This window comes from Barbus barbus (assembly GCF_936440315.1).
Source record: "Barbus barbus genome assembly, chromosome: 9".
Taxonomy (NCBI): Eukaryota; Metazoa; Chordata; class Actinopteri; order Cypriniformes; family Cyprinidae; genus Barbus; species Barbus barbus.
Genome location: NC_136737.1, coordinates 12,715,482 through 12,742,229, shown reverse-complemented (window position 1 = coordinate 12,742,229; position 26,748 = coordinate 12,715,482). Strand labels below are relative to the sequence as shown.

General features: G+C 40.3%; 1 protein-coding gene across 2 annotated transcripts in view; it reads right to left on the bottom strand.

Moving 5' to 3' along the window:
* The window catches only part of cfh (complement factor H), a 159,924-nt gene that overhangs the window by 7,993 nt on the left and 125,183 nt on the right, over positions 1-26,748 (bottom strand). For both annotated transcript variants that reach the window (XM_079426052.1, XM_079426053.1), the window contains one exon: positions 1,765-1,932. In XM_079426052.1, the coding sequence (XP_079282178.1) occupies positions 1,765-1,932 (168 nt within the window). The remainder of the gene's footprint in view (positions 1-1,764; positions 1,933-26,748) is intronic.

Genomic DNA, 26,748 nt, shown 5'->3' with positions numbered 1-26,748 from the left:
TTTATTTGATGTTTGATTCATCATGGGTTCCCTCTTACGTCATGCTCCGGGGTTCCCGCAGGCATTTATGCACATGCACACTCGGTGCTTACAATGGAAGCGCAAAAATACTTAATTAAAATGCATTTATATTTACATAGAATGGACAATATAGATAGTACTGGATGTTAGCTTGCTTGTTGTGCCAAAGAGCATATTTATTTAAGCCCATATATCTTACTAACAAGAAACTATGCTTCTAACTACAGGTCGAGAGCTGTTGTTCCAACCACGGAAGTTTGTGACGCTGATTGCGAACGTTCGTTTGAACTATGGATTTGGGAAACACCGAAAACGTTGAACTATGCTGGTAACGACGGAACTTGCAACCATAGTTGGCTAACGATGCTACAAACGGCTACAAACGCAGTTAAAGTTAAAGTGACCCGCCACAATATCAAAACTGACTGATTTTCCGAAGGCTTCGTTGACTAAACATGAGCACGTAATGCACGTTTAAAAATCAAAACGAGGTGTGTTTTTATATCACTGTGTTCAGTGGAGTAGCGCAAATCCGCTGGTACATGATCCTCTCTTTCAACGCACCCCAGCACGGAGGTTATCACAGGGCTCCCCTGCAGTGTGTGCCCTGCGTGCCTGTCCGCTACGCCACTGACTGTGTCTTTAGAAAATATTTGATGTCATTTTCATTTAATCTTGCATGTTATATGCCTGATAAAGCAGCGTTTGTAAGCTCAGCGCTGCTTTGTCTACTAGAGCAGTTACCGGGGAAACCTCTCTCTCTCTCTCTCTCTCTCTCTCTCTCTATATATATATATATATATATATATATATGTGTGTATATATATATATATATATATATTTCATTTGGGAAACGCTGCCATTTAAATGCCACACTCATTTACTGATGACCTACACAGTGATCATGTGTGAAAACACATACAATAATAATTTGTTCAGGAAGAAATAATTTGTTCAGGAAGAAATTAATTTTACATCCTTGCACACACACACACACACATAAATATATACACACACATATATATATATATATATATATATGTATATATATGTATATATATATATATATATATATATATATATATGTGTGTGTATATATATATATATATATATATATATATATATATGTGTATATATATATATATATATATGCATATATATGTATATATATATATATATGTGTGTGTATATATTTATGTGTGTGTGTGTGTGCAAGGATGTAAAATTAATTTCTTCCTCAAGACATTGAGTTTTGATTTCTAAGTGAACAAATTATGTATTATTGTATGTGTTTTCACACATGATCACTGTGTAGGTCATCAGTAAATGAGTGTGGCATTTAAATGGCAGCGTTTCCCAAATGAAACAAAAAAGCTGTTGGTTTTGAATGATGTGTTTAATGTAGAGAAATGTGTTGGAGTTTTGCAAAAAGTTTGTTTTACAATAGCAAACAGAGCTCAAAGCATGCAATGTGCTTGTAGTTTTGCAGACTTGGTCTAAAGATTAGATATATCAATGAATGCTTTCACTGAGTGAAAAACCTTTAAACTTTTAGAGTTTAAGCAATTTAAAAAAAAAAAACTGTACCATTATTTTCCCCATCTAGATTGACCTTTTTTTTACTCCAATTTTGATTGATGTAAGCTCACAAGTTACTTCTGTTCAAGACATAATTGTAATTGTATAATTGAGAAATGTAAACTATTACTGTAAATGTTTTGTACATTTAGTAGTAGAACATACCAACACACAGTGGGTTTGGTGTCCAACCGTCTCGTGTACATTTGGCCTCTTCTGCTGTTTTACGATACCCAGACTCACAATGGTAATATTTTCTTGCTCCCAATTTCATGTCTCCTCTGAAGGTATTGGATGGGTTATACACATCACGTGGAACTTCACATCCAATCTCTGAAACAAGATTACAGTTAAAAAAAAAGAAAAAAAAAAGCTTAAACTCAGTTTTTGAAACTAAGGCTCTATTACTCAAAATTCTACTGTACACATAAAACCATAAAACATGACACATATCATGCAAAAGCAAGATATCTTGCTTGCTTCTTTTAAAACTGTTGAGTTAAGTGGTATGTTTCTTTAAGTCACAGACTTCCGATTAAGTGACGTCAGCAAGTCCCATGTTGAAGGGAGAGCCGCGCAGTTGTTGAATAAAACTAATTAAGCTCATCTGTGTGTCTTTCCATCATAAGTTTACAAAAACTATTTTAACTCTTCTAAAAAAATCTATTTTGCGTAGTAACTCTACACACAAACATAAAATAATTAGCCACATACACACCAAACTACACACAGATGTGAATAATGTAAAACATTACTCTTGTGTATGTTTTGATTGTTCAGAGTGCAGTGGAGCACAGGAGTTTGTCATAGCACTCACACAGATGCATATGCACATAGTGTGTATGCACAACTGATGAATTTTACACAGTTATGCAATTGGACGGAATCAAATCTGAACGGACTTGAACAGTATAATGACACTATTGACTTGTTACAGCTAGAGCAGAATTTGAATTTGATACTATTGTGAAGCTGCTGTGAAACAATCTATATTGTACAAAGTGCTTTAGAAATTAAATTGATTTTCTGACTTGGCTTGTATGCATATTCAGTATATATTAGTTATGCAAAGTCCGTTTCATTTCCGCGAACCGGTTCTTTTCAGACAGATCAGCTCATTGAACCTGTTCAAAAAGCCGATTCATCAGTTCCTGACATCATCAAGCAATACACATTTATTTTCCAACAACTCAGTGCCATGTTGAAATAAGTCATTTATGTCAACACGCTGAAACATTCAGAAAATAAAGTTATTTGTGTGAAAGCATATTATCAATAGGTTATTGACTTGCCTACAACTTGGATAAGATTCCTAAGTTTCACACCTACAGCACACATTACAGACATTGATGCACAAACGCATATATGTTCTACATGTCAACTGTATAAAGAATGAATAAATTACTCTTATATACTCCTTGATTTCGCTTAAGCAACTTTAAATATAATATTCATGCACAAACTATTTATTTACATCACTCGACAGAAAGGTTTTTGCAGGTTTTAATAAAATTTTAATTAAAAACTGTAATTTGGTTGAACCGGCTCATTCGGTTCTTTTTGAGTTGGACATGCTACTTTGGCTGCGATAACAAAAATACCACGCCAACGGCTCCGACCACCTGCGCAACCCACAGCACCCCCAAGTGATCCTAAGCTCCATCCTCAGCCCAGAAATGCCGGACACTTCCTGGTCAAGATTGCTGGCCACTTTAAAGTCATGGCCGCCAGGCCTCGCCGATGTCAAGCCTGCCAGCGGTTTGTCACTCAAGCCCGCTGGCTTCTACGTCAAGCCCGCCGGCCTCTCCAAAGTTCGCCAGCCACCACTCGCTCAAGCATGCCGGCTGCGGCTCACACAAGCCCGCCGGCTGCTCCTGAGTCAAGTTCCCTGGCCGCTCCGAAGTCAAGCCTGGTGGCCATTTCCCTCTTCTCAGCCCAAAAGAGGAGATTGCGGAGGAAGAGTCTGTGGGCTCCAGCCCCACAGTTCGCTACAGTATCGGCTCCAGGCCCAGAGCTCGCTTCAGTGTCGGATCCAGCCCCAGGGCTCGCTCCAATGCCTGCTCCTCCCGAGCGCCCTCAAGTGTCTGCTCCTCCAGAGCGCACTCAAGAACCAGTTCCTGCCAAGAAACCTGTAATTTCCCCCAAGGAATTTTTTTTGGCGGGCTATAGGGGTCCAGCCGTGGGGGCCAGCCCGAGGGTCGAGGCCAAGGCCGTGGGGGCCAGCCCGAGGGTTAAGGCCAAGGCCATGGAGGCTGACCCGCCATGGCCTCCCGAGTCCCCTTATCTGCCATGGCTACCCGAGTCTCCTGATCCGCCATGGCCGCCCGAGTCTCCTGATCCGCCATGGCCACCCAAGCTCCCTGCTTGGCTGGGATGCACCCTCCGGGAGGGGGCAGTAAATGTCAGTCCTGTGTTTTTCTCCCCATTATGCCTTCCTTGCCCTAGTTTTCTCCCTCATGTCCATATTTGGTTTTCCTGTTCTTGTTTGTTCCCCATTTAGTTCCATTGGTTTCAGCTGTGTGTTATTAATTACCTAGTTTAGCTGGAGTATTTAAGCCCAGTGTTTCCCTGTCTCCAGCGTCCTGTGTCATACATCATTCAGTGTTCTCAGTTTCATGCTTTTGGATTCAACATTAAAGTCATTTTGAGTTTACTCCTGTGCAAGGTTATTTTCGTGAACGAAAACTAAGACGAAAACGATTGATGAAAAAACTATTTCGTAAACTGAAATAAAATATTGTCAAAATATTTGAAAAACTTAAACTAAACTAAACTAAACTAACAACAGTTATTGAAAAACTAACTGAAATAAAATAATAATGAACAAAAATAGTATTCGTAATCATTATGCTCTCACCCCTTGGCAGAAAAATATGTGAGCTGTGTGACGGTTTAGGGAAATACCTGTCAATAGTGCATCACACACATGGGGATATCTGAAGGAGAGATGTTTAAAGCAGAATCCTGCACGGGTCCTGTTTGGTGTATGCACCAGCAGTAGCCTACTTAACAGAACACCCGACCCGTTATCCGACAGCAGCACTAATTTATTTCTATACCAGACCAGAACCGTTTGACATAAAGACTGCGGGTCGCGACCCGGACTGCACCCGCATTAATCTACAACATCAGGTAGGCAAAATAATTTATTTTGTCATGTAAAACAAGCAATCAAACCAACATTAGGCAAGTTGGTGCTTTGAAGAAAAACGACGAGAATGCGCCTTTCTGTAAACAATACATAACTTGGCCTAGCATCTTGTGATCACTCTGCCAAACATTCAAACAAATATGAATAGGCTAAATCACATCATACACACACTTATAATTCTTCATAAATTATATGAAGAATTATAAGTGTGTTGGGGGTAAGAAACTGTTTTTGTGCCTGGCTGTCCTGGTAATTGGGGCTCTGTAGCACCGGCCAGATGGCAAAAGTTCAAAAAGGGGATGACTTGGATGAGGGATCCAGAGTGATTTTCCGAGCCCTTTTCCTCAATCTGGATGTATACAATTCTTGAAGGGTGGGCAGGGGGGCACCGATAATCCATTCAGCAGTCCAAACCTTTCTCTGTAGTCAGTCTTCTGATCCGTGATTTTATAGCTGAGCCAAACCAGACAGATATTGAAGTGCACAGGACAGACTCGATGGCTGAGTAGAACTGTTTCAGCAAATCCTGTGGCAGGTTAAACTTGTATATTAAGTTACAGTCTCTGTGAGCTCATCCAGATTGGTGGCAGCAGCTTCAAAAACACTCCAACCAGTAAGGTCGAGACAGGCATGTAAAACCTGCTCTGTCTCATTGGTCCATCTCTTTACAGTCTTTACTACAGGTTTAGCAGATTTAAGTTTTTGCCTGTAGGCTGGTATAAGATGAACAGAGGTGGGTAGTAACGAGTTACATTTACTTCGTTACATTTACTTGAGTACATTTTTTGGGTAACTAATACTTTTAGAGTATATTTTAAAATGGGTACTTTTACTCTTACTCAAGTATATTTTTAGAGTAAAAACGGTACTTTTACTTCGTTACTGTGGGCGACTCTCCTCTCGTTACTCTATCTTAATGCAATACAAGTTAAAAATGCTTTGGTTTATTCCAAACGCGCCGTCTACTTTTCTCTGGGCAATGAACGATGCCCATTCACGAATGATTCATTCTTTTGAGTCGATTCTGTTTAAAGGCTTTATCAAACCAGTTGGCAAACCAGTGAATCGGTTCGCGAATCAGTTTGAATGATTCGTTCAGTTCCCTGCCGCACGCGCTGAGTCTCTGAAGCGGTTCTCACTCAGATAACAGAGAGTTTAAGAACATCAAGAGCGCTGAAGACGTGGCTGTGGATCTACAGTCAGTTGAAAGCAAATCTGCAAAGGCTTGTTTGCTAGAGCTATATGAAGATCTTTATTAGATGAACACCGTGTGTGCTGTCTACTGTTCCACAGGCATAGGCCACGATACCACTATGGCATTACCAGTTTGTTGTACATGTACCTTACATTAAATACAATGTATAATTTATACATTAAATAAGCTGTCACAGAGTATGAAATGAACACCCGCGGAACCCGCATTAGCTCTGCGCAGCGGCGCGCGGCCTGTTCTAGACACAATTAATATTCATATTTTACAATATTTACGCTTGCAAAAATATAGGCTACATTTCTTTACATTTTGCAGAACAGAAGATCCGTCAATATGCATTGTTTCGTTATGTTCAGAGCAGTCATGTGAGGCGTTTTCAGAGGTTTCAGTGTCAGAGGTTATAGGATAATACATAATTAATTTACTTTAAAATATAATTTAATTCAGTGATGCAAATCAGAATTTTTATCAGCTGTTACTCCAGTTTTCGGAGTCATATGATCCTTCAGAAATCATTATAATATATCGATGTATTACAAGTGTTGGAAACAGTTTTGCTGCTTAATATTTTTTGGAACCTGTGACATTTTTTTCAGTATTCTTTGATGAATAGAAAGCTAAAAAGAGCAGCACTGATAATAAATCAACATGATTTCTGAAGGATTATGTGACTCTGAAGACTGGGGTAAAGGCTGATGAAAATTCTGATTTGCATCACTGAAATAAATTACATTATTATATATATATATATATATATATATATATATATATATATATCTTTTGAATGGCAGTGTGTGTGTGTGTGTGTATACACATACACATTACATAAATGTAATCTATATATCTAAATAAAAATAGATTATATTCATTACCTAACAGTGGGTACGGAAAGTATTCAGACCCCATTAAATTTTTCACTCTTTGTTATATTAAAGCCATTTGCTAAAATCATTTAAGTTCATTTTTTTTTCTCATTAATGTACACACAGCACCCCATATTGACAGAAAAACACAGAATTGTTGACATTTTTGAAGATTTATTAAAAAAGAAAAACTGAAATATCACATTGGATTGGATTGGATTGGATTGGATTCAATTTATTGTCATTGCACATGTAGGTACAAGGCAACGAAATGCAATAGAGAAGAAGAAATACAGCATAACATGAGGAAGGAGAGGAGAAAAAAAAGTGTCCTCGCACTGCGTTCTTGGAAGAGAACACAGCGCGAGAACAGACAAAAAACCTCAGCATAAAGCACAATCAACACATAACTTGCATAGTAATCCTAGTTCAGACGAAACAGCCATCCGGCCAGCAGCCATTCAGCGCAAACACACGGACCCGTTATCACCTGACAGGATGAAGCGACGAAGGCGTGGGATGGGGGTAGGAAGGTGTATGAGTGTGTGTATGTGTAAGTTCGTGTGAGTTCGTATGCCTTGAAATCCGTTTCGCCAGCACTCCAAACCAGTCGACTCAGTTCGCAGGTTGTGGTGCGACATAGCAATTGCCATGGAAACGTCCTTGGACAGAGCACAAGCGCCCGACAATAACAAGGTGTTTTTGGGAGGAGGGAATGGAAGAAAGAGCGTCTCCCTGCAGTATTCACTGGAGAGTTGATACCAGAGCGGCCTTGCCAAGCCGATCTGTTGTGGGAAGCCGGAAAGAGATAAGATTGTTTTGTCTTAGTGCGAACAGCTGTCTTCCAGTTTCACAGCTAATTCTCATTGTCCATTCTGATCTCCATTTCCGTCGATTTTTCTTTCCAAAGCCGAGAGCTTAGCCGTGATTAAATCCATATTGCGGTTAATCGCCTCAGTCTCCGAGGCGACCGCTCTGCCTACAGACTCCATCATGACGGGCAGCCGTGAGAGGTTTTGGACAGCCAGTCCCGTCTCCTTAATTTTCTGATAATTTAGGGCAACGCCTAATCCAAATAGCAGAAACCCAGTTATCATTGTTCCGAATAAGAAGATGTCTTCAATGTCCTCCACGGAGAGAGCCGCTAGGCACACGACCCGCCATCTCTCCCATGCGTCCATCGTGTAGCCAGCAGCAAACGTCCCAGCGGGACATTCCGGTTCTCCAGATCCCGCTTTCCTAGTCGAGAAGATGGTGTCAATTGCATTTAGAGACCAGTTGATCAGATCCATAATTTCGGTTTTGCAAATAGTGCAGCGAGAGTCTCTTAAGAGGACAGGACAATACAAGAGAGCAAGCAGGGAAGTTCAGGAGGGAGGGAGGGAAGAAAAATGCGACCGCCTTCGAACAGAGCCAAACGAGATGTCAAACGACATGGTCCTAAGTATTCAGACCCTTTGCTGTGACACTCATATATTTAACTCAGGTGCTGTCCATTTCTTCGGCTCATCCTTGAGATGGTTCTACACCTTCATTTGAGTCCAGTTGTGTTTGATTATACTGACTGGACTTGATTAGGAAAGCCACACACCTGTCTATATAAGACCTTACAGCTCACAGTGCATGTCAGAGCAAATGAGAATCATGAGGTCAAAGGAACTGCCTGAAGAGCTCAGGGACAGAATTGTGGCAAGGCACAGATCTGGCCCAAAATTTCTGCTGTACTTAAGGTTCCTAAGAGCACAGTGGCATCCATAATACTTAAATGGATGATGTTTGGGACGACCAGAACCCTTCTTAGAGCTGGCCGTCCGGCCAAACTGAGCTATCGGGGGAGAAGAGCCTTGGTGAGAGAGGTAAAGAAGAACCCAAAGATCACTGTGGCTGACCTCCAGAGATGCAGTCGGGAGATGGGAGAAAGTTGTAGAAAGTCAACCATCACTGCAGCCCTCCACCAGTCGAGGCTTTATGGCAGAGTGGCCCGATGGAAGCCTCTCCTCAGTGCAAGACACAAAAAACACCCGAAGGACCACAAGATGGTGAGAAATAAGATTCTCTGGTCTGATGAGACCAAGATAGAACTTTTTGGCCTTAATTCTAAGCGGTATGTGTGGAGAAAACCAGGCACTGCTCATCACCTGTCCAATACAGTCCCAACAGTGAATCATGGTGGTGGCAGCATCATGCTGTGGGGGTGTTTTTCAGCTGCAGGGACAGGACAACTGGTTGCAATCGAGGGAAAGGTGAATGCGGCCAAGTACAGGGAAGGAGGGGGGAAGTCGTGACCTAATGGTCAGAGAGTTGGACTTGTAATCCAAAGGTTGCGGGTTCGAGTCTCAGGCCGGCAGGAATTGTAGGTGGGGGGAGTGAATGTACAGCGCTCTCTCCACCCTCAATACCACGACTGAGGTGCCCTTGAGCAAGGCACCGAACCCCCAACTGCTCCCCGGGCGCTGCAGCATAAAATGGCTGCCCACTGCTCCGGGTGTATGTTCACGGTGTGTGTGTGTTCACTGCTGTGTGTGTGCACGTTGGATGGGTTAAATGCAGAGCACGAATTCCGAGTATGGGTCACCATACTTGGATGAATGTCACTTACAGGGATATCCTGGACGAAAACCTTCTCCAGAGTGCTCAGGACCTCAGACTGGGCCGAAGGTTTACCTTCCAACAAGACAATGACCCTAAGCACACAGCTAAAATAACGAAGGAGTGGCTTCACAACAACTCCGTGACTGTTCTTGAATGGCCCAGCCAGAGCCCTGACTTAAACCCAATTGAGCATCTCTGGAGAGACCTAAAAATGGCTGTCCACCAACGTTTACCATCCAACCTGACAGAACTGGAGAGGATCTGCAAGGAGGAATGGCAGAGGATCCCCAAATCCAGGTGTGAAAAACTTGTTGCATCTTTCCCAAAAAGACTCATGGCTGTATTAGATCAAAAGGGTGCTTCTACTAAATACTGAGCGAAGGGTCTGAATACTTAGGACCATGTGATATTTCAGTTTTTCTTTTTTAATAAATCTCCAAAAATGTCAACAATTCTGTGTTTTTCTGTCAATATGGGGTGCTGTGTGTACATTAATGAGGAGAAAAATGAACTTAAATGATTTTAGCAAATGGCTGCAATATAACGAAGAGTGAAAAATTTAAGGGGGTCTGAATACTTTCCGTACCCACTGTATATGATCCAAAGTAACTAGTAACTAACTACTTGAGTAGTTTTTTTATCCGATACTTTTTTACTCTTACTCAAGTAACTATTCAGACTATTACTTTTACTTTTACTTGAGTAAATATTTCTAGAAGTACTTTTACTTTTACTTGAGTACAGTTTTTGGGTACTCTACCCACCTCTGAAGATGAACCAGGCAGTGATCAGAGAGCCCCAAAGCTGCCCGTGGAACAGAGTGGTATGCATTCTTTATTGTGGTGTAACAATGGTCCAGTATATTACTTTCTCTGGTGGGAGATGTAACATGCTGTCTGTATTTTGGCAGTTCACGTGAGAGATTTGTTTGATTAAAGTCCCCAAGAATGATTAAAACAGAGTCTGGGTGTTGTGTTTCTGTGTCTGTGATCAGATCAGTGAGTTTCTGTAAAGCTGAGCTCATGTGCGCTTTCAGTGGAATGTAAACACTTACGAGAATGAACGAGCAAAAGTCCTGCGGCAAGTAGAAATGCTTACAGTTAATGGAGAGCGCTTCTAGATCAGAACGGCACATCTTATTTAACACCGTTACATCTGTACATCACCTCTCATTGATGTGAAAGTATATCCCGCCGCCACTCGATTTCCCCGTTGATTCTGCGTCACGATCTGCTCTGATCAGCTCAAAGCCCAGCAGATGAAGCGTGCTGTCTGGAATGGCATCATTCAGCCAGGTTTCCGTGAAACACAGAGCAGCAGAGTTTGAAAAATCCTTATTTGTCCGGGAGAGCAGAAGGAGTTAGTCCGGTTTGTTGGGTAGAGAGCGGAGATTCGCCAGATGGATGCTAGGCAATGGCATTCAAATTCTGCGTTGTCTGAGCTTCACAAGTGTGCCGGCTCGCTTCCCCCGTCTGCGTGTTCTGAAGCGTCTGAACAGCACCGCAGCTCCGCCGACTATTATGTCCAGCAAAACATCCAAATAATCGAAAACTGGTTGGAGATTTTGTGGTGTGTTCAGCTAAATGTTCAGCAGTTTTTCTCTGGTAAAACTGATCGTGCTTGAGAAACAAAAAACAGGAAAACTAACAAAGACACTAAAACAACTGGATAGCGAAGCACCATGGCACCGCATCTCCATGGTTATGGAGATAGTGCCATCTCCATAACCATATCATAATTATAGTTAAATTGGAAAAAAAGACATATCAGCAAATTAGGCTACATTTATTTTCATATTAAATATCTCAACACACCATTAGATATGACATAAGCGCAACTGAGTGTTTTCACAGATGATAACTGGCTGTAGGTCATCAGTAAATGAGTGTAGCATTTAAATTTTCCAAGTGAAACAAAACAGCTGTTATAATGTGTATAGAGTTTTACAAAAAGTTTGTTTTACAATGGCAAAGATTAGTCCAAAGATTAGGTAAATCAGTGAATGCTTTCACTGAGAGGGCCGTGAGTACCACTTTTTTGTGTCTAAGCAATTTTAAAAATCTGTAATATAACTAGGTCAAGTATTATACATGAAGTACCCCCAGCTCTGCACATTTTGTATGTTTCCCTATATCTGACACACCCACTTCGGGTCTTGTAGTCTCCACTAATGAGCTGATGAGTTGAATCAGGTGTGATAGATGAGAGAGACATACAACATGTGCAGGGTTGGAGGCACTCCAGGACAGGTTTGAGAACCACTGGTATAATGGATACTGGTGCCTAGTCAGCTGTAATCAACTCACTCCAAGAGATGAAGAAAGCCAGTAAGCAAAACCTGTAAAAAAGTCATTACCAGTTTGGGACAGGGTTTATGTGTGAATGTTTGATGTATAAATGATAGATGTTTTAATGAATAACACATTAAAGGGGTCATCGGATGCTCATTTGATATAAGTTGATATGATTCTTTAGGGTCTTAATGAAAAGTCTATAACATACTTTGGTTAAAATTTCTCAATGGTAGTGTAAAAAACACCTTCTTTACCCTGTAAAAATCAGCTCTGTTTTCATCAAGCCGTTTTTTAGTCCATGTTGATTTAAATGCCCATGACTCTGTTAGCCCCGCCCCTCTCTTCCGTGGGGTGACCAGCCATACTGTTTACTTTAGCTGCGAAACTGCCTAACTAGTACATTATTAGGAAAGGTGATTTGCAAAGATTGCATGAGAGGATACTCAGCACATACATAAGTAGAGTGGGGCCCAAGGTGAAAACCGGGGCCTGACCGACTCAAAGAATGGGTACGAAGCCTCAGCGCGTAACCCATACCATACAGGATTTTAGAAAAGACCGCAAAACACTTGGTGTGCGATCTTACCACAGCGTGGCTTTCAGAAAGTGCACAGAGACTAGCGTGCGCACTTACCATAACATGGATTTGCAAACTCCGTTTCTCCAAATGCTCTGGAGGGAGCAGCATGCTCATAGGTGACCCTCTATAATGAGGGGAGCAATGTCAGCTCGACCAACCAGGAGAGCTCGTGAGGGAGCAGCATGCTCATAGGTGACCCTCTAAAATGAGGGGAGCAATGCTAGCTCTATCAAGACAGAGCTCTGGAGAGCAGAGAACTTAACTCTCAGCATGAGAGGGAACTCAGACGCTCAGAAGGGAGCGGCATGCTCATAGGTGACCCTCTATAAAGAGGGGAGCAGTGCCAGCTCGACCAACAAGGAGAGCTCGTGAGGGAGCAGCATGCTCAAGGTAACCCTCTATAGCGAGGGGAGCAATGCTAGCTCTACCAAGACAGAGATCTAGAGAGCGGAGAACTTAACTCTCAGTTCATCATACTAGCACATACATGAGTAGAGTGGGGCCCAAGGTGAAAACCGGGGCCTAACCGACTCCAAGAATGGTACGAAGCCTCAGCGCGTAACCCATACCATACAGGATTTTAGAAAAGACCGTAAAACACTTGGTGTGCGATCTTACCACAGCGTGGCTTTCAGAAAGTGCTCAGAGACTAGCGTGCGCACTTACCATAACATGGATTTGCAAATTCTATTCTCCAAATGCTCTGGAGGGAGCAGCATGCTCATAGGTGACCCTCAATATTGAAAAGTACACAGAGACTAGCGTGCACACTTACCAAATATGGATTTTATGGGGTGGTGATGGCGCAGTGGATAAGACACATGCCTTTGGTGTGAGAGACCCGGGTTCGAATCCACTGTGAGACACCAATGTGTCCCTGAGCAAGACACTTAACCCCTAGTTGCTCCAGAGGCGTGCGACCTCTGACATATATAGCAATTGTAAGTCGCTTTGGATAAAAGCGTCAGCTAAATGAGTAAATGTAAATGTAAATGTAAATTTTAGAAACCGTGTTGTCAGATGCTCTCTGGAGGGAGTAGCATGTTCATAGATGACCCTCTAAAATGAGGGGAGCAATGCTAACTCTACCAAGAAAAAGCTCTGGAGAGCGGAGAACTTAACTCTCAACATGAGAGGGAACTCAGACGCTCAGAAGGGAGCGACACGCTCATAAGTGACCCTCTAAATAAGGGGAGCGATGCCAGCTCAGCCAACAAAGAGAGCTCAAAAAGGGAGCAACATGCTCATAAATAACCCTCTAAAGTGAGGAGAGCAATGCTAGCTCGACCAACTATGAGAGCAACCTGACAAGGAGGCCTAAAGAAAGGCCTGACGTGCTGAGGTTTCTGAATAACAGAGCTCTGGGAGCGGAGGCTCGACTCTCATATGAGAGGAAACTCGGACGCTCAGCAGGGAGCGGCATGCTCATAGGCAACCCTCTATAGTGAGGGGAGCAATGCTAGCTCGACTAACAGGGTAGAGCTCGGATGGGTACAGCAGCAACGAGGAGCAGGTTGTTAAGTAACAAAACTCTGGGAGCGGAACTCTACTTACAGCAAAAGAGGGAACTCACACGCTCATACGAGAGCAGTATACTCAAGGTGACCCTCAACAGTGAGGGGAGCAAAAACTAGCTCTACCATGATAAAGCTCTAGAGAGCGGAGAATCTACTCTCAGCATGAGAGCTCAGACACTCAGGATGGAGCGGCATGCTCATAAATAACCCTCCACATTCTAGGCGAGGGGAGCAAAGCCAGCTCGACCTACAAACAGAGGGATACCTAACAACCCGAACAAGCTGCTGGAAATAGTATCAGGGTAATAGGTAGCTGAATAGAAGGCAACAAGGATTTTTATCATTATAGGATGGATGTGTACAAACACTTCCAACGCACACTTATGTTCAAACAACTTGAAAAGTGAATTTTGCATCCGATGACCCCTTTAATGTTGTCATTACCTTTTTGATTGAACTTTTTTCACTTTATATAAATATATAATTTATATATTTTTATACATTATACATAATAAACATCTCAACATTTTGTAAAAATGTTTAAAACAATATTATTATTACAGTATTGCTTCATACCTTCACATTTTGGATATGGGTAATCCCATTTTCCATTTGACAGGCATTCAATTGCTCGTTGGCCATACATCTTCAGGTTCACATCAGTGCAGCGAAAAAGTAAAATATGTCCAGTTTTATAAGGTGAATCAATAGCTGGATGTCCATATAAAATGTCAACATTGATGAGTTGTTCCCCCTTGCAGGTAATTTCTGTAGATGAAGAAATACATTTCAGTCAATATTAAAAGAAAACTGTTACAATTTTACTGGAATAAAGCAGAGCAGGGCAATTTAATGACAGATAACTTTACTTCAAATTTAGACCCACATTTGGGTTTTATGGTCCATGAACCTTCATGAAGAAATGAACAAAAAACAATATATATATATTCAAACATACTTTATAAATAAGTGTGATATACAAACATGATATTATATATTGTGTAACAAAAATTATTTGACTTGAAGTTAGTGTATATGGTGATCTGGTGTAAGAAGCATGCATATTTCATGTGAACCACATATCTATCTTTATTTTCTGTGTTCACCTTCACATTTGGGAAAAGGGCTGCTCCATTCTCCATTTGACTGACAGGTAATTTCTTTCATTCCGGTCAATGTCAGCTTTTCTCCAGTGCATGAAAAAGTTAGCCTGTGTCCAGGTTTTACTGGAGCCTCAATATGAGGGAGTCCCTCAATTTTTAAGTCTTCTGTTGCGTTCCACAGTAGAGGACATGTTGCCTCTAGAAAAAGCAGACAATTGGTCACATTTTTTTCCATGCAGAAGGATGGATACTAACAGCACAGGGCCCCTGAGAATTTGCTCATTGGCAAAACATTGGCCCCTTAGCGCTAGCCCTGCATGGGCAGCCCTCACTTAGCCCTCAGGAAGCCTTCACTTTTACAATTTATGTTTTCCAGTGTTTGGGAGTAACTGTGCTACTAACTTCCAGTGTGATTTAGCATAATAATAATGTTTTTGTCACATGGTATTGGACAAGTAGCGGTACAGCCAGGAAAACGGAGTTAAAGATGAAGTATGCATCTGTCCCTCATAACCTCATGTAAAATTCAAATCGGGGGTTTTATTTAATCAGAACACAACTACATATTTGATTACTACACTGAATTTTATGTAGCATAAAACAAAATAGTATTAGAAAATAATATATCCCTGGAGCACAAACCCAGTCATAAGTTGCATGGGTATGTTTGTAGCAATAGCCAACAATACATACAGGTGCATCTCAATAAATTAGAATGTCGTGGAAAAGTTCATTTATTTCAGTAATTCAACTCAAATTGTGAAACTCGTGTATTAAATAAATTCAATGCACACAGACTGAAGTAGTTTAAGTCTTTGGTTCTTTTAATTGTGATGATTTAGGCATTTAACAAAAACCCACCAATTCACTATCTCAACAAATTAGAATACTTCATAAGACCAATAAAAAACTCCAACATTTTTAGTTAATTGTTGGCCTTCTGGAAAGTATATTCATTTACTGTATATGCACTCAATACTTGGTAGGGGCTCCTTTTGCTTTAATTACTGCCTCAATTCGGCGTGGCATGGAGGTGATCAGTTTGTGGCACTGCTGAGGTGGTATGGAAGCCCAGGTTGCTTTGATAGCGGCCTTCAGTCATCTGCATTGTTGGGTCTGGCGTCTCTCATCTTCCTCTTGACAATACCTCATAGATTCTCTATGGGATTCAGGTCAGGTGAGTTTGCTGGCCAATCAAGCACAGTAACACCATAGTCATTGAACCAGCTTTTGGTACCTTTGGCAGTGTGGGCAGGTGCCAAGTCCTGCTGGAAAATGAAATCAGCATCTCCATAAAGCTTGTCAGCAGAAGGAAGCATGAAGTGCTCTAAAATGTCCTGGTAGATGGCTGCTTTGATTGTGGACTTCAGAAAACACAGTGGACGAACACCAGCAGATGACATGGCAGCCCAAATCATCACTGACTGTGGAAACTTCACACTGGACTTCAAGCAACATGGATTCTGTGCCTCTCCACTCTTCCTGATTTCCAAATGAAATGCAAAATTTACTTTCATCTGAAAAGAGGACTTTGGACCACTGAGCAACAGTCCAGTTATTGTTCTCCACAGCCCAGGTAAGACGCTTCTGATGTTGTCTCTGGTTTAGAAGTGGCTTGGTAGCCCTTTTCCTAAAGACGTCTGAGCGTGGTGATTCTTGATGCGCTCCAGCTTCAGTCCACTCCTTGTGAAGCTCTCACAAGTGTTTGAATCAGCTTTGCTTGACAGTATTCTCAAGCTTGCAGTCATCCCTGTTGCTTGTGCACCTTTTCCTACCCAAATTCTTCCTTCCAGTCAACTTTGCATTTAATATGCTTTGATACAGCACTCTGTAAACAGCCACACCTTTAAGTTATTACTCTCTGTGATATACCCTCTTTGTGGAGGGCGTCAATGTTCGTCTTCTGGATTATTGCCAAGTCAGCAGTCTTCTCCATTATTGTGGTTTCAAAGAACAAGAGATACCCAGAATTTATACTGTAGGGATGGTCCTTAATTGAAACTCAAATATAAATATTCTAATATTTTGAAATACTGATTTTTGACTTTCATGATCTGTAAGTGTCACGGTTGTTGGTTGTAGAGAAGGCGCCCACAACGACAAATAACAAAAGGTACTTTTATTTGCATCAACACACTTAAACCATTGCTAACTTAAGATCCGACAAAAACAAAGGCACAACTGAGGACTTATAAAGGGAGAGGAACAAACGAGGAAACAAGATGATTAATCAAACACAGGTGATGGGGATCATTAATTAACCAAACTAGGACAGGAACTAAAACAGGAAGAACCAAATATGGGCAGAAAGGAAACTAAACAGAAACAGATATGTTACAGTATCTCCCCCTCCCAGAAGGTGCGTCCCGCACCGTAACAGTAACATCGGGGAGGGGGGGGGGGCGGGCGTCCTGGAGGCTGGAGCAGGGCCAGGACTGGGAGGAGACAAGGGAAGCCTCCAGGGTGGATCTGGAGACTCGGGAGACCATGGCGGATCTGGAGACTCGGGAGACCATGGCGGGATTGGAGACTCGGGAGGCCTTGGCGGGACTGGAGACTCGGGAGGCCATGGTGGATCAGGAGATTCGGGAGGCCATGGCGGGACTGGAGATTCGGGACACCATGGCGGGACTGGAGATTCGGGATGCCATGGCGGATCAGGGAGCTTGGAAGGCCATGGCGGATCAAGGAGGTTGGAAGGCCATGGCGGATCGGGGTCCTTGGACTGCCATGGCGGGTTTATTTCTTTGAGAGCCCCAGGTGGATCAGGGGGCTCCGTGGCCCTTGGCCTGGCCACACAGGCAGAGACTATATGGCCCCCCCCCCAATTTTTTTTGGGAATGTTCCCCTCTAGGGGTCTCACTGGAGGAGCAGGCTCATGGGGAAGTTCTGGAGGAGCGGGCTCTGTGGGACGCTCAGGAGGAGCGGGCGCTTGAGGGCGCTCTGGAGGAGCGGGCTCTTGAGGGCGCTCTGGAGGAGCGGGCTCTTGAGAGTGCTCTTGCAACGCGGACGCGTGAGGGCGCTCTTGCAGCGCGGATGCTTGAGGGTCGGGAATGGCACTCCTGGCCTTGGTCAGAGAACTGGATTCTCGGCATTCGGGATCGGCTCTCCTGGCCGTGGTTTGAGAACTGGATTCTCGGGCTTTGGGATCAGCACTCCTGGCCGTGGCTTGAGAACTGGATTCTCGGGGATCGGGATCGGCACTCCTGGCCAAGACTTGAGAACTGGATTCTCGGGATTCGGGAACGGCACTACTGGCCGTGGTTTGAGAACTGGATTCTTGGGCTTCGGGATCGGCACTCCTGGCCGTGGCTTGAGAACTGGATTCTCGGGGATCGGGATCGGCACTCCTGACCGAGACTTGAGAACTGGATTCTCGGGATTCGGGAACGGCACTCCTGGCCGTGGTTTGAGAACTGGATTCTCGGGGATCGGGATCGGCACTCCTGGCCGTGGCTTGAGAACTAGATACTCGGGGGCGCTCTGAAAGCGCGGATTCTTGAGGGCGCTCTTGCAGCGCGGTGCTGGGCGGAACCAGTGGAGACGAAGGAGAGCTGGACAGGACCAGCGGAGACGAAGGTGGGCTGGACGGGACCAGCGGAGACGAAGGTGGGCTGGACGGGACCAGCGGGAACTCAGGTGGGCTGGACGGGACCAGTGGGAACTCAGGTGGGCTGGACTGGACCCTCTTGCGAGGTGCAGGAATTGGAGGGCACTGACGAGGAGCTGGCACTGGAGGGCGCTTACGAGGAGTAGGCACTGGAAGGCACTGGCGAGAAGCAGACACTGGAGAGAGCACGGGAGCCGAGAACTCCGGGGGAAGAGCCTCATCCAATAGCCCCCTGTTCTGTGTCAGTGGAATCCTCCTATGCGTGGGCGGCGGAATCATCACCGTCGCATACGGCGCAACGTTCATCGCCGATTGCGGCGGTTTCCTCCTCATCGCGGGCGGAACATTCTTCGCCGTGGACGGCGGCATCCACTTTGCCACAGGCGGAACAAATCCCTCCTGGGCTGTGGGTTTGGGCGAGCGACGAATGGCGACCCGTTTTCCCCAAAACTGCAGACCTGGATAAGCCGCGACAGGCAGCCCAACATCCCACGCACAACGGGCAGGGGCGAGCCGCGAACGGCGGCGTGAACCCCCGCAAACGACGGGAATGAGCTCAATCATTACAAGCGGTGATCTCGTCTTCGGTAGTTGGTCGGATCTTCTGTCACGGTTGGTGGTTGTAGAGAAGGCGCCCACAACGACAAATAACAAAAGGTACTTTTATTTGCATCAACACACTTAAACCATTGCTAACTTAAGATCCGACAAAAACAAAGGCAGAACTGAGGACTTATAAAGGGAGAGGAACAAATGAGGAAACAAGATGATTAATCAAACACAGGTGATGGGGATCATTAATTAACCAAACTAGGACAGGAACTAAAACAGGAAGAACCAAATATGGGCAGAAAGGAAACTAATCAGAAACAGATATGCTACAGTAATCTCTAATCATCAAAATTAAAACAAAAAACTTTTGAAATGTTTTACTTGCAATAAATCTAAAATATGAAAGTTTCACTTTTGAAATAACTTACAAGAAAAAATGAACTTTTTCACGACATTCTAACTTATTGAGATGCACCTTGTACATTGACTGTATGGGTCAAAATGATCGATTTTTCTTTTATGCCAAAAATCATTAGGATATTAAGTGAAGATCATGTTCCATGAAGATATTTTGTAAATTTCCTGCCATATATATTTTGCCTTCATTATTTTGTACGAATATGTAATAAAAATTATATAAAATTGAACGTTATTCTAACATTTTTGGCAGCAATATGCAAAATAGTAATTGCAAATATATACAAAGTATACAATTGAAAGCATCAGTCAATCAAGCTATTATTTTTATATTGTAGTGATGCGTGACACCTTATTTGTCATTCAGTATTCCAGACCACTACTTAAGGAACTAGCCTCTGAAATGCTTAGAGCGTTCAAGTAAACTTATTCTTAGCCTCTAACTCAGTCATTGGCGAGCAAAATCTAATGTTTAATTAGTCTAAAGATAGACTTTTTGTCATCTAGCGTGAAATTTAGTCTTACATGAGAGTGATGTACTCACAATGTTGAGAATTGTTTACAATCTGTAACCTTACCAACACATTTAGGAATTGGGCTGCTCCATTGTCCATTTGACTGGCAGGTGATTTCTTTCTGTCCTTGTAAAATCAGTCCATGACCAACACATGAAAATGTCAACCTGTGTCCATATCGGATCAAGTTCTCAGGGTGGTCAGGGATTCCCTCCACTCTGATGTTTCCCTCTGTGGTTTTTACTTCACATGATACCTCTAAAGAGAATTTTTGTAATTTTTTTTTTTCAGGAGCTCAGATGGTCATTATGGTTATTTCAGTCCAACAAGCATATTTACAATGTAAAGAAATATTTGATGTCCACCTGCATTTTGTCGAAAATATAGGGCATTTTTTTTTATTAGAAATAAAGGTTCTTTATTGGAATCTTTGGTTCCATGAAGAAACTTTCCATTACACAAAAGGTTCTTTATGGTGGAAAATGTTCTTAAGATGATTAAAATATTCTTCACATTAAGAAAAATATATTCTTTTAAGAACTGGATGGTTCTTTGTGGAACCCAAAACGATTCTTCTATGGCATTGCTGGGAAAAGAGCTTAGGCGATTATTTTCAGTACCTTCACATGCAGGTAATTGATTGTCCCATCCACCATCCCGACATGTTCTGGTGTCAAATCGACTCATTATCTGGTAGCTTGAAAAACACATCTTATAAGATTACTTTCAAATAACTCTGTCTAAATAAGAATGTTCATACTCACCCATCGTTGCAGATATACTTGATGGTTGTTCCAAATACAAAGCTTTTACCACTTTCAATAGTGTAACGGCCATTTGGAATATCTTCAGGTGACTCACAGCGTTTGACTTATGATGAATCAGAAGCAAAAGATAAAATATATATTTCTGAGAATTTCACTTTTGAAGGCCAATGAAATGATTACATCATAATAAGTTACTCAGGTTATTTTAAATTAGATTTAAAGGTATTTTACAGCAGTCCACTGATTTATAAATTGTGTCATGTATACCCACGTGAACATTTTTCACCACGCCATCTAATCCATTTATTATTGCTGCACATATAGATGATTTTTATCCGAGAGGTATAGCCATGTCCGCAATTGTAGTCAAGTGTATCACCATTGGAGTAGAGTAGTTTTTTTGAGCTTTCAGCAACTTCGGCATTCTCTACTACTGGGATCTCAGAGCAACCTGTTAGACCATTAGAAAATGACAACCTTGCCGTAATTTGTATGTAATAATTTACTAATTCTTTTTAAAAAGAAATGCCTTACCATTTGACGTGGAAGCATAAACAATTAAATGCATCCAAAGACATAAAGCAATACTTGTTTCCATTTTCCCCAATCTGTTAGTTTGCTCACACTGGGATATGAAGAAACTTGCCAAACAAAGTCTTTAACTTAGTTAATAATTGACAGTTCTGGGCAGGACTTTTGTTTGCTGCATGATGTTTATTTGGGATCACATAGGGGTATTTGTATTGTTAAAAATATGTAAAAAATGTATATGTTAAAAGATGTTTGATTTGTCTAGATAATAATAATAAATTATGGATCATAAAATAATATACATATTGAGATTTAAAAGTCTGAGCTAGTGAAAATGCTAGTGAAAATTGTCCTTTTTTGGAATTCTTTACATAGTAAATGATCAGTAATTATCAACAATTTGTGTGAAAAGTGAACTGGGAGAATAACAAACAGGAAATAAACGAACAGTGTAACACTTTATAATATGTTTCAGTCAGTTTAAATCCGTAACAGACATTATGTAATGCTTAACAGATCATTAGTTAATAAATATTCAAATAGCTACAAATGAGATAATGTGCTTGTAAATGTTTGGGCATATTTGGTAACACTTCATATTATGTCCACCTGAGACATTCTCCAAACTATAAATAATTTTCTAGACATTCTACTGACTATAGGTAACTTTGCAAGTATGTCATACTATTCTATTAACCCTAACATAACTGCCTAATACATTAATGGGAGTCAACATATTGCTGCAAAGTTACTTATAGTTAGTGGAGTGTCTAAAGTGGACTTTTGAAATAAAGTGTAACCTCATATTTTATCATAAATCTGTCATCAGTAAATGTAAAGTTTTTTCCTTAATATGCTGTTCTTGTTGCTATTATTATTTGTTGTTGTTTTTATGTCTTAAGCAAGAATATAAATACACTTAACTAATCAGCTTTTACTCATACGTACAGCAGCAAAAAGTCCAATTTCCATAAATGTACTAAATGTTTAGTAAACGTTTATCGGTCTATGACATGACGCCTAAATTTTCTGTCCGATTGCATTTTTTCTGTTAAAAATTGGTTTAAATGCATAAAAAAGATGCCATTATATACCTCTCCCACACATGTACCGACTTTAATTTTTAAAAAACATTAGTTATTTGTAATTTTTTTGTTATTCAAAGTGTCAAAACCTCATGTGTGTGACTGTCCGGCCATAACTGTTGTTTTGGAAAAATCTTTTGGAAACATCAACCCTAAATTTATGTAGATTAATTTTCTGCACTATTTGGCATGTTTTCCAAAGTGTTTTGTAATCCTGTATAAAATTGCAAAGCATTTGTATTTATATTCCGTCATAATATTTAAACAAACTTTGTCCGATAATCTCCATTTTATGAAATATAATGTGGTGCGACCATCAAGAAACTACCATTTTGGTACTTTCCATTCAAAGATAGGACGTTGCATCATATAACAATTTGCTAGGGACCCATAGAAGCATCAAGCAGGTTTGTAACTATTTCAAATTTGGGAAAAAATAACCTTTTTAATGGCTGGTATGTAGTTATCACATTTGCATATCATGTGGCATGACCTCAAAAAAACAATGAATATTAAGATATTTCTACAAGCATTTATCTTTATTATAAATTTCATAGTGACCTTTCATGGGAAGCTAGCTTGTTTTGTTTGGGTGGCTAATTCTGAGTTTGTAAATTTTGACTGAATTTGAAATTATCATGTGATGTGACCAAATATCATGTGGTGCGACCACTGCAGAGTTTTTTTTCGTTATAGATATATGTACCAGATTTGCAGTTTTTGTGCTTTTATATTTAATTAATGGTTTATATACACAAAATACTTTATTTTAATATAATTTGGAATGGATTTTTATGCAGTTTGGGTCATTTCGAGCGGTTTATGTGTAGTCTTTGTACAATATGAGAAAAAATGCAAAAAGTAGGAATTTAGAGCATCTAATATTAATTTGGTAATTATGCATTTATTAGTAATTTATTAATAGCTATTTTAATTTATTTTACCAGATTCCACTGCCAAGCAAAGTCAAATAAACGCTCCCCATAGGCAGCATGTTAATTCTGACCCTGTAGTCAACACAAACTCCAGGGGCCTCATGTATAAACGTTGTGTACGCACAAAATAGGCATAGAAATATGCGTACGCTGTTATTTATACTAAACTGCAGATGTCATGTTATGAGAATTTTTAAAATTTTTGTTTAGCAAGAACAATGATCAATGATGCGCACTTACTTAGATACTGGTGGACACTGCTGAATTCGGTGGTCATTCTCCAATTTAAATAGGTCCAATGACGATAACTTACTGTACAACTGCAGCTGCATGGAGGCGTTGATGGCGTTTCAAGGTATATTCACAACATTATGAAAAATACCACTGTACTTGAAGGTTACAGCTTGAAAAAAAACCGTAAGATTTGTTTCCTTTTTAAAGTACTTTGTCAGTAACGCGCGAGTCAGACAATTGTATTTATGCTGCAATAAATGGCTTACCTGTTTCCACTAAAAATAGCTAAAAGATGTTCGCCTTTTCAGCAAAACTACATAAATTTGATTTGATTTGAGTTGTTTAAAACAATTGAAATACTATTTGTTCAGTGGAAAGAATGAGGTCAAGTATATTCTAAAATAGGCTATTTATCTGAGAAATAAACAGTTTTGTTTTTATGGATATTTTGATATATTCTAAAACATTCTGGATGATTTTGGCAATAAAAATGAATGTGGCAGAAATGGCATTTAGACCGTATCTCATATTTCCTTAACGTCTTGTACCTTTGACGGTGTTAAACATGGAGTCACGTGGATGGGAATATGCATGGAAATGATATGCAGATGAGGTTATCCATTGTAAAACTAGGCGTTGTAAGCTCCATATATGGTGATTTCTGGGAGGAGACTGGGTGAAGATGCATGCACGCACAATCTTCCCCTGACTGGGATTTATAAAGGGATTTTTGCACATGTTCTGGCGCATGCTTTTATAAATCTGAAAACTTGTCCATACGCAAAATCTAGCATTTGTGCGTACGTACACTTTTAGGATGAAATCCACCGAGAGTTTTATACATGAGGCCCCAGATGTAATTTTCTGCTGTAAGAAAGATGTTTATGATTTCATCTCAGAACCTGAGCCAGCAACTCTAAATTGACCCTTAGCAAAGACTCGCCCTTAGTTACTGGTGCTATGTCAGGCAAACCATCCAACAAACCATGGCACTTTTATGTCACACATCATGTTCTCATGCAGTGAAACATACATCATGGAGCAAAGAAGACACTCACAACACGCCGACGTACAATACAGAGCAGGTAACTTTCGGTATTAAACAAAGTCTCAGAGTTCAAATTTGATCATTATTTAAAGAAATTCAAACAGCAAATTCTGTTATGTGTCGTGACAGATCTATAGCACAAAATAATCATGAATGAACATCAGAAGGTATCTTGTTTCAACTGTGAAAAGATGTCAATAAACACTTTTTTTCAAGTTCAAGTCCACTGACGTTAATCTACTCTCCTGTCTGGTTTGTTTGTCAGACAAAAATGGCAGATTTGGCATTATGATTACTCAGATTGCCTGTTAATCAAACTCCCAGCGAAGGGTCAATTGAGCAGCCAGTTTAAAAATAATGGTCTAAAAAAATGACTGCAGTTAATGCCATATGATGACCTTTTCACACGTTTCTTTAAATATATATTTTAATGATATAAGGTCTTTGTGTCATGTGGTACGACCAATAACAGCAATAACTGTATTAAATAAAAAAATAAATTGTGGCTGTGGCTGCAATATGAATCATTGTATGCTTAAGTGAATGGTATTTAACATATTTAACGTTTTATGCAGTTTACAGAAAAAATAAGTCTGCTAACTACAATTAAGTAGATCAGTATGTACAAAAACTCAAAAGAAATGAAAATACTTTGTTTCTAAACACTTCAATTACTGAGAACATCTAAAAACATGTTAAGGAAATTATAAATGTTAATATAATTCATGGTCACACCCCATGATATTTTTTAAGGCTACAGCTGATTCATCTAGATGAAAAAACACTAAAATCACTTAATTTAACATTTTAATATGAATTTATGTGTACACAACCTTCTTAATGTTTGAACAACTACAAAATATATTTTTTTGTATTTTAAAATTTGCCTGTCGAAAATCCTTATACATCAATGACTCATACACATTTTCAAATGATAAATAGTTTCAACTTTAGATTAAGTACTGCAAAAACATGGACAAATAAAATGTGTAAGCAGTAGAAGTCTGCATACACACCTCAAAAATGCAAATGCATGATATACAATCAGTCTAAGGTTCTGAGAATCTGAGATCAAAAAAAAAAAAAAAATGACATATGTTGTTATTTGCAATAACAACACATGAGGGAGTTGTAATGCGTTTCTCCTGTATGTGATCTAGTCCAGCTTGAAAACACTGATGATTGTGAGTTTAGGTCATTCGGAACTGCTGTTGCTACCCATTTCACATACTCAGCAAACTGAACCATTGCAAAGCAAATACTCTTTGCAAACATGAATGCTCTTTGTATGGGAAGATCAAATACAAAAATACTGGAACTGATGTTTTTGAAGGTAGATGAGGCACAGCTGTGGACCAAATACAATTATTTGCTAAGACCTTCTGCTGTTTCACAATTTATAGATATCGCATATCAGCACATCATGTGAGGCTGATTGTGTAAAATTGTTGAAAAATTGTTAGAATTGAATTGTTGTAAAATACAAACACAGCTATACATTATTAAAGCATTTGTTTCCCACGAATGTAGATTTTTTTTTAAACAAATGTCAAATACTGTGACTCAATAGAATAAAATAATCTCATTTATGATGATCACATTATCTCTTTATTACAGTAAGTAGAATGCATTTTTTTCATTTAGCCCCCTCTAAGTTAGTAAAACTCCTGTATGAAAACAAAAAGGAAATAATTAAATGTAAAACCAAACTCAGTGTAATAGTGTTTGAATGTGAAGCTTTATTCTGAAGCAGTGTTGACACAATGTCATATAACTGTAACATAGATCAAAGCATCAAGCTTGTGTGTGTTGCTTGTACAGCAGTGCATCTCTTTATTGTCAGCCATCAGAGGAATGTTAATAAATAAAGTGTAACCTTGTATTTTATCATAAATCTGTCATCAGTAAATGCAAAGTTTTTTCCTTAATATGCTGTTCTTGTTGCTATTATTATTTGTTGTTATTTTTAGGTCTTAAGCAAGAATATAAATACACTTAACTAATCAGCTTTTACTCACACTTACAGCAGCAAAAAGTCCAATTTCCATAAATGTACTAAATGTGTAGTAAACTTTTATACAGTACATATTTCCAAATGAAGAATAGCTTCAACTTTAGATCAAGTACTGCAAAAACATGGAC